The 12,439-nt window shown below is 29.4% G+C and overlaps 1 protein-coding gene across 6 annotated transcripts in view; it reads right to left on the bottom strand.

Moving 5' to 3' along the window:
- Positions 1 to 12,105, bottom strand: part of LOC126737822 (neurobeachin) — a 529,789-nt gene extending 517,684 nt beyond the window's left edge. For 2 of the 6 annotated variants that reach the window (XM_050442884.1, XM_050442885.1), the window contains exon 1: positions 11,799 to 12,105. In XM_050442884.1, coding sequence (XP_050298841.1) covers positions 11,799 to 12,017 — 219 coding nt within the window. In that variant the 5' untranslated portion in view covers positions 12,018 to 12,105. The remainder of the gene's footprint in view (positions 1 to 11,798) is intronic. The other 4 variants (XM_050442880.1, XM_050442881.1, XM_050442882.1 and 1 more) reach the window with 4 other exon arrangements.
- Between the last annotated feature and the right edge of the window lie 334 nt (positions 12,106 to 12,439).

Here is a 12,439-nt window from a genome sequence, read left to right as displayed (position 1 = left end):
AGGTGTCCAACGAAATTATCTTTGGAATACGTGTACAAATTTTCAAAATGATATCTTGTCAATTTTTTGAGTTATGAATTTTATGTCAAATAAATATTAAAAAACATTAATATTTCCAAAAAAAATTTTTTTCTCAAATTCTTGTACGAATTTGGAAAAATGCTGAAGTAGGTGTCCAACGAAATTACCTTTGGAATACGTGTACAAATTTTCAAATTGATATCTGGTCAATTTTTTGAGTTATGAATTTTATGTCAAATAAATATTAAAAAAAATTAATATTTCCAAAAAAAATTTTTTTTTTTAAATTCTTGTACGAATTTGGAAAAACGCTGAAATAGGTGTCCAACGAAATTATCTTTGGAATACGTGTACAAATTTTCAAAATGATATCTGGTCAATTTTTTGAGTTATGAATTTTATGTCAAATAAATATAAAAAAAAATTAATATTTCCAAAAAAATTTTTTTACTCAAATTCTTGTACTAATTTGGAAAAATGCTGAAATAGGTGTCCAATGAAATTATCTTTGGAATACGTGTACAAATTTTCAAAATGATATCTGGTCAATTTTTTGAGTTATGAATTTTATGTGAAATAAATATTAAAAAAAACTAATATTTCCAAAAAAATTTTTTTTCTCAAATTCTTGTACGAATTTGGAAAAACGCTGAAGTAGGTGTCCAACGAAATTACCTTTGGAATACGTGTACAAATTTTCAAATTGATATCTGGTCAATTTTTTGAGTTATGAATTTTATGTCAAATAAATATTAAAAAAAATTAATATTTCCAAAAAAAATTTTTTTTTTTAAATTCTTGTACGAATTTGGAAAAACGCTGAAGTAGGTGTCCAACGAAATTACCTTTGGAATACGTGTACAAATTTTCAAATTGATATCTGGTCAATTTTTTGAGTTATGAATTTTATGTCAAATAAATATTAAAAAAAATTAATATTTCCAAAAAAAATTTTTTTTTTTAAATTCTTGTACGAATTTGGAAAAACGCTGAAATAGGTGTCCAACGAAATTATCTTTGGAATACGTGTACAAATTTTCAAAATGATATCTTGTCAATTTTTTGAGTTATGAATTTTATGTCAAATAAATATTAAAAAACATTAATATTTCCAAAAAAATTTTTTTTCTCAAATTCTTGTACGAATTTGGAAAAATGCTGAAGTAGGTGTCCAACGAAATTACCTTTGGAATACGTGTACAAATTTTCAAATTGATATCTGGTCAATTTTTTGAGTTATGAATTTTATGTCAAATAAATATTAAAAAAAATTAATATTTCCAAAAAAAATTTTTTTTTTTAAATTCTTGTACGAATTTGGAAAAACGCTGAAATAGGTGTCCAACGAAATTATCTTTGGAATACGTGTACAAATTTTCAAAATGATATCTGGTCAATTTTTTGAGTTATGAATTTTATGTCAAATAAATATAAAAAAAATGAATATTTCCAAAAAAATTTTTTTACTCAAATTCTTGTACTAATTTGGAAAAATGCTGAAATAGGTGTCCAATGAAATTATCTTTGGAATACGTGTACAAATTTTCAAAATGATATCTGGTCAATTTTTTGAGTTATGAATTTTATGTGAAATAAATATTAAAAAAAACTAATATTTCCAAAAAAATTTTTTTACTCAAATTCTTGTACTAATTTGGAAAAATGCTGAAATAGGTGTCCAATGAAATTATCTTTGGAATACGTGTACAAATTTTCAAAATGATATCTGGTCAATTTTTTGAGTTATGAATTTTATGTCAAATAAATATAAAAAAAAATTAATATTTCCAAAAAAATTTTTTTACTCAAATTCTTGTACTAATTTGGAAAAATGCTGAAATAGGTGTCCAATGAAATTATCTTTGGAATACGTGTACAAATTTTCAAATTGATATCTGGTCAATTTTTTGAGTTATGAATTTTATGTCAAATAAATATTAAAAAAAATTAATATTTCCAAGAAAAAAATTTTTTCTCAAATTCTTGTACGAATTTGGAAAAACGCTGAAATAGGTGTCCAATGAAATTATCTTTGGAATACGTGTACAAATTTTCAAAATGATATCTGGTCAATTTTTTGAGTTATGAATTTTATGTCAAATAAATATAAAAAAAATTAATATTTCCAAAAAAATTTTTTTACTCAAATTCTTGTACTAATTTGGAAAAATGCTGAAATAGGTGTCCAATGAAATTATCTTTGGAATACGTGTACAAATTTTCAAATTGATATCTGGTCAATTTTTTGAGTTATGAATTTTATGTCAAATAAATATTAAAAAAAATTAATATTTCCAAGAAAAAAATTTTTTCTCAAATTCTTGTACGAATTTGGAAAAACGCTGAAATAGGTGTCCAATGAAATTATCTTTGGAATACGTGTACAAATTTTCAAATTGATATCTGGTCAATTTTTTGAGTTATGAATTTTATGTCAAATAAATATTTAAAAAAAATAATATTTCCAAAAAAAATGTTTTTTCTCAAATTCATGTACGAATTTGGAAAAATGCTGAAATAGGTGTCCAACGAAATTATCTTTGGAATACGTGTACAAATTTTCAAAATGATATCTTGTCAATTTTTTGAGTTATGAATTTTATGTCAAATAAATATTAAAAAAAATGAATATTTCCAGAAAAAAATTTTTTCTCAAATTCTTGCACGAATTTGGAAAAACGCTGAAATAGGTGTCCAACGAAATTATCTTTGGAATACGTGTACAAATTTTCAAAATGATATCTGGTCAATTTTTTGAGTTATGAACTTTATGTCGAATAAATATTAAAAAAAATTAATATTTCCAAAAAAAAAAATTTATCTCAAATTCTTGTACGAATTTGGAAAAACGCTGAAATAGGTGTCCGACGAAATTCCAAATTCAATTGTATAAGGTTTCAACTGCTTAGAATAAATAACACAATGCACTCAAGAGCCTGGAAAAAAGAACCTAAAGTAATTATGTAATTAATTTTCCATGTTGTTCTTTTTAATGTCAATTGTATTTTTTGGGAACATTCCAACTGCCTGGAAGAATTCCTAGAATTTTTTAATTATTCCAGGCAGTTGCATTAATTTGTTTATTTGTTCCAGGCACTTGAAAACTACCTTTTCTATGCATTTTAATTAATTTTTAAATTTTTCCAGGCAGTCGAATAAATTATTTCAAAGAAATCGAAGACAATTGAAACAAAAATTTAGCATCTACAGGCAATTTTTAAAAATATATTTTACAATATTGTGATGAAAATCTAAAATAATTTTTTTATTAAATTTATTATTTCAGGCAGTGTGAATCGTCCTTAATTGATTGTAGGTAGTTTACAATATTTTTTTCAGACAGTCGAAGTTGTCTAACTGTCTGGAATTAAAAAAATTAAATATTTTAAAAATGAGTTTTTCGTTACATCGCGTATCAAGCAATTATTATTATTAATATCGTTACTTGAATATACATCAATAATTAGCATTAGTTGCAAAATCACAAAGTTTGACAAATTTGCACGGGATTTTAGACGTTGTTATGGTGCCCGACTGACTTCACTATTTTTAAATATTTCATTGACACTAAAAAACATGCTTAAGTAAAATGACTTTTTCAACTTTTTCATGACTGTCCCACTGTCCCACCGCCAATACTTTAATGCCGAAATTTCGAGGATCCATTTAACTGACTCGCCCGCAAATAAACAGAATGCGAAACGAATCGAACGAACGAGATAAATTTACTTGCATCTCTCCCTTTTCTCTATTTCGATTAATTATTTGATTGGCATTTAAAGTGAAGATTCTATCCAGTTTTTCTGGCCGTTATTCCAATTGGGAATTCGGCGATTTTCTAAATTTAGTTGAGCCCTCGACGACGTTCCTGGGGATGTTCAATCTGTAAAACTCGACGAAATTAACGATAATACCTTCGATGATCATATTAGAGTGGAAATTCGTTTAATTCTCACGCTTCTCTCCGTTCTTTTATAATTTTATTATGCAGTGCAGTCAAAGCGTTTCATTTCTGCTGAACTTTTCTTCTTTGAACATCATTTTAATTCGGTTTGAATAAATTTTTTATTCATCTAAAGAATAGCTTTAAGAATATTGTTGAAATTGAATTCTGCTGCTTTTTTGTATTTATTATTTATTACAGAATAAAATACAGTAGGAACCTTAGGAAATTTGTTATTTATTTTTTTGGTCTTTTCGTTAATTTCAAGATCCCTGCTACATGTGATCTTGTAACTGCCGCTCAAATTCAAAAGAATGTTCATGTACTGGATTAATAATAAATAAATAAATAATTAATACCCAAATATTCAATCAACGATAATAGTCTACAGTGTCGACTATATGCAGACTGAAGAAGATAAAAATTGGTACGAAATCTTCAATTGATACCAAGTCTATTCCAAATCCCTAAAAGACACCTATGGAGACGGAATCGGTGACTTAACAGGTGTTAAGTGGATTAAGTGATGGTAAAAGCACATATGCCAAGTTAAAGATTTATAAAATAACAACAATTTTCTTAACTAAACATGCTAGAAATTACTTAGCTCTGAACTAAATATGAAAAATTAACTCACTTAGCTCAACTTTTTCATGTAAATCCTTCGACACCCCAAAGTGTTCTCCTCAAAAAAAAAATCACCCGCAAACGAGTATCGCAACCGATTTAAGGGAATCTTAAGCAAGGGCTGCTTTCCCTGGGCCCTTACCCCCTGGGAAGCAGTTAATTAAATGACGAAAAGCGACTTACCGGATTAGTGAGAAACTCGACGAGACGAGACTCAGTTTTTGCTTCTCACTCCCTCTAAAGTATCATGGACTCTTCTATCAAAACTTCATTAAGGCAGTCTATTTAATTAAGTGCCCCCTGGGTGTATATAGTTAGTAATCCGTTGTTGTTCTCGTTAATTTATTCTAACGTTAAAATTGGATGGGTTTTTGTGTTTATATTAAGAAAAAAAATCGCCTAATCAGGAAGACATTTAGCAAGAATTTATGAAAACAAATAGGAAGAGGCGCCATAGACAAAACTCATTTCCATTCTCCGCGGAATACGAAATTCCAGCAGCGAAATCCCATCTTAGTGGGAGTTAGATAAAGTTACTAATAATAGTCCCCTAAACTTCGTCTCGAGTTGCACGCAGTCCCTTTTATGCTACATTTAGTTAAGTAACGTTTTAAAGCCCTGAAAAGTTTTCTTCTCTCCCCGTTAGAACCTCCCTTTCTCTCTCCCTGTTTCTCTCGTTACATTTATTTATAATGACGAAAACTTTGACAAAACTCCAAGGAAATAAAAACAGTATGATGATGAGTTTCTTGGAGGGTTGGAGGGCAATAAGCTCTCCTCCGTTGAGGAATATAATGACTTTTTGAAATTTTGGGAGCATATACATGTGTTAAGCTGACGGCCGGATTTTAATTAAAAATCTTTAAAAAAATATCAAATATAGCATAAGGCCTAGATGAACTAAGTAATTTTTTACCTTATTTTTCTTCTAGGTCTATTTTTTAAATATGAGATGCCTAAATATGTTTATTTTTATACATTGGCACAACTAAGGCCTTTGAGTTTCTATAGATATGTATTTGCTTTTACCATTACTTACATAGGCTTTAATGGTGAATTAATTAAATTTTGCTTTTTTCAGCAGCCTCTAAAGGCATGTTTAAAAATGTTTTCAGCCAAATCTATCGACATGGTACTCTTTTTCAATTTATTTTTTTCTAACTAACACAATAGTGAAATTAGATTTTTTGTACTATAAACGGTTCTCCTAAAATCAAAAAAGCTTTTTCAAAAATCACAATAAACACATCGACATGGTACTAGTTTTCAGCTCATTTTTGCCAGTGATTTGGCGGTTTAGAAATGGTCAAACTCCAAAATTAACCTTGAATTCAAGCTTTGGTGATTTAAAATTGTCCAATTCTTGTGATTGAGTACAAAAAAAAACAAGCATTGACAATGTTCGAGTTAAATGTTTAACATGTAAATTAAAAATAGCGAAACTTAAAAAATAACACCAAAAAGGAAGACAGAGGTTTCATCCAAATGGAGATACAAAAACAATTTACTTATTATTCAGACGAAATAAGAGTCTTCATAACATAAAAATAATCAAAACGATAAAATAAAAATTATACATTTAATTAAAATATATTTAAATAAATGTTACTACATTTTTGCCTTAATAATTTTTTTCTGGCCTTGCTATGGAAAATCAAGATTTTTGTCATTAGACATTTTGTATTGCTTTTTTGTGGTCAGCATTTTGCATAAAAAAGTTTTTGATTTTTTGAAAATTTATCTTTTTATGAATTTCTCCCACTGTATGGTAAAAATGGCAATAACTTTTTTCTTGGTGCTTTTTAAAAAAAATACTTTTAATTTTGATCTCAGAGGAGGCACCCATTGTATAAATAAAAATCATAAAATAACCCACAGATTTTAAGAAAGTTGAGTTTTTTGAATTAGAGGTTTTTCACGATTTTCTTCCGCTATATGGGCAATAGGATAAAAATTTTTGTTTTCAGTATTAGATCGTATTATTTTAAATAACTTTTGTATAAGCAACTTTCTTCTTGGACCCATATGCTTTCCATAAAAAATTAAAATATATTAAAAAATATATATATATACATATTGGCTTTTTGATTTTTTCCTGGCCTTGCTATGGGAAATCAAAACTTTTGTCATAAGACATTTTCTATTGCTCTTTTGTGCTTAACATTTTTGCAAATAAAAGTTTTTGATTTGGAAATTTTTTTCAAAATTTATATTTTCATGATTTTCTCCCACTGTATGTTAAAAATGGCAATAACTTCTTTCTTGGTCGTTTCTGGAAAAAATGTCTAAGATACTTTTAATTTTGGTCTCGAAGAAGGCATCCATTGTATAAATAAGAATTATGAAATTTTCCATAAATTTTGAGAAAATTGTGTTTTTTTGATCAAGGATTTTTGACCATTTTCTCCCGTTGTATGGCCAATAAAAATAAGATTTCTTTTTTCATTAATAGCCCTTATTATTCTAAATATCTTTTATATAAATCGTTTTTCTTTTTGACCCACAGACTTTCCATAAAAAAATATATTTAAAAAAATATATACATATGTGTCTTTTTTATTTTTTCCTGGCATTGTTATGGGAAATTAAAATTTTTGTCATAAGACATTTTTTATTGTCGTTTTATGCTTAACATTTCGCAAACGAAAGTTTTTGATTTAGATATTTTTTCAAAATTTATCTTTTCCATAATTGACCGTAACTTCTTTCTTGGTGGTTTTTTGCCAAAATGTGTAAAATACTTTTAATTTTGATCTCAGAGGAGGCACCCATTGTATAAATAAAAATCATAAAATAACCCACAGATTTTAAGAAACTTGAGTTTTTTGAATTAGAGGTTTTTCACGATTTTCTTCCGCTATATGGGCAATAGGATAAAAATTTTTGTTTCCAGTATTAGATCGTATTATTTTAAATAACTTTTGTATAAGCAACTTTCTTCTTGGACCCATATGCTTTCCATAAAAAATTAAAATATATTAAAAAAAATATATATATACATATTGGCCTTTTTAATTTTTTCCTGGTCTTGCTTGGGAAATCAAAACTTTATTCATAAGACATTTTCTATTGCACTGATTTTTTCCCGCTTTATAGGCAATAAAATTTCTTTTTGCTGTGATAGCCCTTCTAAATATAAATAACTATTATGTAAATAATTGTTCCTGTTGAATCCATATACTTTTCCTAGAAAATTAAAATATATTAAAAAAAATATGATAGACGTCTCTAAATAAAATCACAATAATTATGGGAATTGGACAAGACAAGAGATTCACAAAGCTTCAAATCAATCATTCACAAAGATTATTGTATACAATTGTCAATAATAAAAATGACTTTTGAATTAATAATTTTTCACGAGATCTCAATTAAGTAACCGGAACAATAATCAAAGTCTAATTCCTGAACTTAAGTGTGATCTGCAAAATCGTGTAATTTGCAATATTTTAAAGACTTAATTAGAAAGCTAGTTGAAAAAAATTTTCTGAAAAGGTGCACCATCTTGATAGGTTCATTTCAATTTTTAAGAAAAAGTGCCTACGTTTGCTCTTAACTAAATTAACTAAAATGTACTTGCAATTGAGTCCTACATAAACTCTAATTTTTGAACAATAACATAACCCGACTTTCCATAGTTTTTCCTAAATAAATAGACCCAAGGAGCGTTAACAGATGTTTTCCGTATTTCAAATGGTCTTCGTCATAAATCGCCTTAACCCCCCCTCGAGTTATTCGAAAATCTACGGCGCGTGAAGAAGATTCACGGATTTCGGTAGAATTTATGGCTCATTTTCCTCGATTCTTTTTTTTTCTCTATCTCTATCTCTCTGCCTGCGTCAGGAGAGGAAACATTTTACAGTCTCAGGTGCCGTTGTGCGATAGCGTAATACGTTTTGTCAGGACGTGCTTTAATAGTTCAAGTCTGCTTTTTTAGGGAAAAAAATTGTTAGAAAGTAGTAGAATTTCATAATTATTGGAGGGAATTTAATAGAAATTTATAATGGAATTCGTAAGTAAGTGGTTTTTCTCTTTACAGTCCTCTCTCAGATCAATATGCCCAAATTTCTCTGTGTGTGCTCCTAGATATTTTCATACGAGCTCCTATATATTATTTAATGTTCTGCTACGAACCCCTATATATTTTACTAGAATTATTTAGACTCCTGGAATATTAAATCTATTTATTTCCGGAAATTTTAGTGCTATTATCATTTTGTTTGTTCAGGCTTGCACTATCTGGAGTGCCTGGACGAAATAATAATTATCCAACTTCTTGACTCTGTGAATGATATCTGTATAAGAAATCTGTTCCTAGACAGAGAAAGAGAATGGGTGCCAAAGAAAGGCAATATTCATCAGGAGAGGAGGTCCCCAGAGAAGTCCCAAAACCTAAGAAAACTCAACCCCAAAAAAACAGTAAAATCAGAAAAAACTACAACAAAACATTCCTTTCTCCAACTTTTCATTTTCAGGTTTTAATAGCGCGTAGGAAGAGAATGTGGGAGGAAGGGGGGTCATCGAACAAAAAAAAAAAAACTACCGGAGGCGTCGAGACGCCCTTTCATCATCTGATGAATGGATGAAAAACAAGCGCATAAGATACTGTTGTGATGGTGTTGTATGGCGTCGCTTAAAATGCCAGAGAGCCGTAACAAAAGAAGTTTCGTTTGTGCGGCTCAGTTACCGTTCGTTTCGCCTCAAAACCGACGTGAATGTGAATTTTCGACGTGTAACTGGAATCGTTTGTCTGCCAGGTTGTTTGGATCAACTCGTCTGGAAATGTACTCGTCGTTTTCAGTTTTTTTCCATTGTATTAGGGAGAAGTGTTCTCACTGAACTTAATTGCCATCCAGACTTTAAACTAGTATAGATTTTTAAGTTTGTCATTCAGTAATCCTTAAGGCTGGTTCTAGTGGAGAAATTGTGCTGTTAAACTGACAAGGATTTATTAAAACCGTCTTAGATCAAGAAATTCGTGATGTCCTAGATATTATAACTTTCTTGCTGTCATGGTCTTTTTAGGTATTAATAAGTCTCTGTTTCTTTCTATGTAGTGGTGATATTTAGAACGAGTGCAGTTCGTTTATATGCTCCATAATATTGAAGACACATAGCACCTTAATGTTTTCACTCTTTTAATATATAATAAATAAATGCTGCCTTGTTTCAGTCAAGTTATTGCCTACCTGGAAGAAGACAAAGACGCTCTTAAACTGTTTAGAAAAAAAAATCAATTCCACTACTACTTAAAAACAAGAACATTTTATATATAAATGTACCTGCCTCTAGATATCTTAATACGAGCTCTTATATATCATTTGATATTTCGCTACGAACCCCTAGATATTTTACTAGGCTATCCTATTTATTTATTGGCTTTATTAATCGAAGCTGGTACCACAAATCCCTATATATTTATTTTTTTGAGATAAATAGGCTTCAAAATAGGCTTGCAACAATCCACTCAAGTGTCTTGACTCCACAAGTGCTAATGGATACGAAATTGTAAAAAAATTTTTTTGTCAGGCAGTTTCATTTACCTAAATAATTTTTTTTAGGTAACAAGTGAACATTGCACAAGAAATAAGCTAATGCTGTCCTTTTTTTCAGACGGTTAATGTAATGATTGACTATTTAATAAAAGAAGACGAATATACTTCTTATAATTAAAAAAAAATACTTCCAGGCGGTTAACTAAGGGACAAACTGGGCATTTATTTAACGTTAATGTCATATCGCAACTAACTACCTAAATTATTATTTAATTTTCGTTTTCTATATATCGGTACGTGCCCCTAGATATTATTTAATATTCGGCTATGAACCCCTAGATATTATATATTTTATTCTTATATAAAATAAAGTAATTAACCAATTCTGACGTTGTTCATAAAAAAAAACCTTTCACTAGTTTTTTTAAAGTAATTTCTGTCACCTTTTTTGAGAAAGGGATGGTTAAACGTCGTTTGGATTTTACTAATGATACTATCTTTCTTGCTGTCATGGTCTTAATTACTTCATATTTTTTACTCGTTTTTTAGGTATTAATAAGTCTCTGTTTCTTTCTATGTAGTGGTGATATTTAGAACGACTGCAGTTCGTTTATATGCTCCATAATATTGAAGACACATAGCACCTTAATGTTTTCACTCTTTTAATACTTTTAATATATAATAAATAAATGCTATCTGGAAGAAGACAAAGACGCTTCTTAAACTTTTTAGAAAAAAAATCATTTCCACTACTACTTAAAAACAAGAACATTTTATATATAAATGTACCTGCCTCTAGATATCTTATAATACGAGCTCTTATATATCATTTGATATTCCGCTACGAACCCCTAGATATTTTACTGAGCTATCCTATTTATTTATTGGCTTTATTAATCGAAGCTAGTGCCACAAATCCCTATATATTTATTTTTTTGAGATGAATAGGTTTTAAAATAGGCTTGCAACAATCCACTCAAGTGTCTTGACTCCACAAGTGCTAATGGATACGAAATTGTAATTTTTTTTTGTCAGGCAGTTTCATTCCCCCAAGCAGTTGCAATTACCTAAATAATTTTTTTTAGGTAACAAGTGAACATTGCACAAGAAATAAGCTAATGCTGTCCTTTTTTTCAGACGGTTAATGTAATGATTGACTATTTAATAAAAGAAGACGAATATACTTCTTATAATTAAAAAAAAAATACTTTCAGGCGGTTAACTAAGGGACAAACTGGGCATTTATTTAACGTTAATGTCATATCGCAACTAACAACCTAAATTATTATTTAATTTTCGTTTTCTATATATCGGTACGTGCCCCTAGATATTTTTTAATATTCGGCTATGAACCCCTAGATATTATATATTTTATTCTTATATTAAATAAAGTAATTAACCAATTCTGACGTTGTTCATAAAAAAAAACCTTTCACTAGTTTTTTTAAAGTAATTTCTGTCACCTTTTTTGAGAAAGGGATGGTTAAACGTCGTTTGGATTTTACTAATGATACTGTAAAAGCGTTAAATTTGGCGCCATAATTAAATTTTAAATTACCCGCTATTATAACGTCACAAACCCATTTTCACTTCCGGTTAGTAGTACTACTCCTCAAAATTCAGAGGGCGCTGAATATTGGCTCTTACTTTCTATTAATCTATGATGGAAATTTCCTGCCTAAGATCTATATTTGAAAACAACGACGACTTACCGAGAACGCCTTTAAGAACACCAAACACTGAATAATCCCCTCCATGGTATCTCCGGTAAGGCAAAACGTGCCGGTAAGATGGCGCCCACGTCTGCCCACCGTGGCTAAGCTAGCGTGGACCAGCGCACGCTGCGGTAAGCTACTCCCGCCGCTGCCGGTCAGCGCTGAGGAGCGATGGATCGGCCGTGCGGCACTTAATCGATCCAGAGACGAGTCCATAGCCACTTTATTACTACAGTTTTTCACTTTATTTCATTCATTATTTATTAAAGTTTAGCAACACTCGCTTTAATGGGCACTTAGAAATGTACGGGATTTGTGGTCTCCGTGTGACCCACATACATTTTCCATTACTGTTATTATTATTATTATTATTATTATTATTATTATTACGGGTAATACGGATTAAAGTGTGTCATTTGGGTTAATGCGCTTTTAAAAGAGTGTGTAGTTTTAAGGGCTAAAAGGAAAATATTATTGGTTAAGTGGGGTTTATGGTTGATGCTGATGAATACGGGGCTGTTCTCGGTTAAAGGTTGGATGCACCTCAATTGGCTTAAAATATTAAAATATGTCGAGAAATTAAAACTGAATAAGGAAAACTTTTATATCTAATAAATTAATAGGCGTCACTGTACTTT

Source organism: Anthonomus grandis, chromosome 6 (genome assembly GCF_022605725.1).
Source record: "Anthonomus grandis grandis chromosome 6, icAntGran1.3, whole genome shotgun sequence".
NCBI classification, from domain to species: Eukaryota; Metazoa; Arthropoda; class Insecta; order Coleoptera; family Curculionidae; genus Anthonomus; species Anthonomus grandis.
Note: the sequence above shows the minus strand (reverse complement) of the source record. Positions and strands in the feature narration are given on the sequence as shown.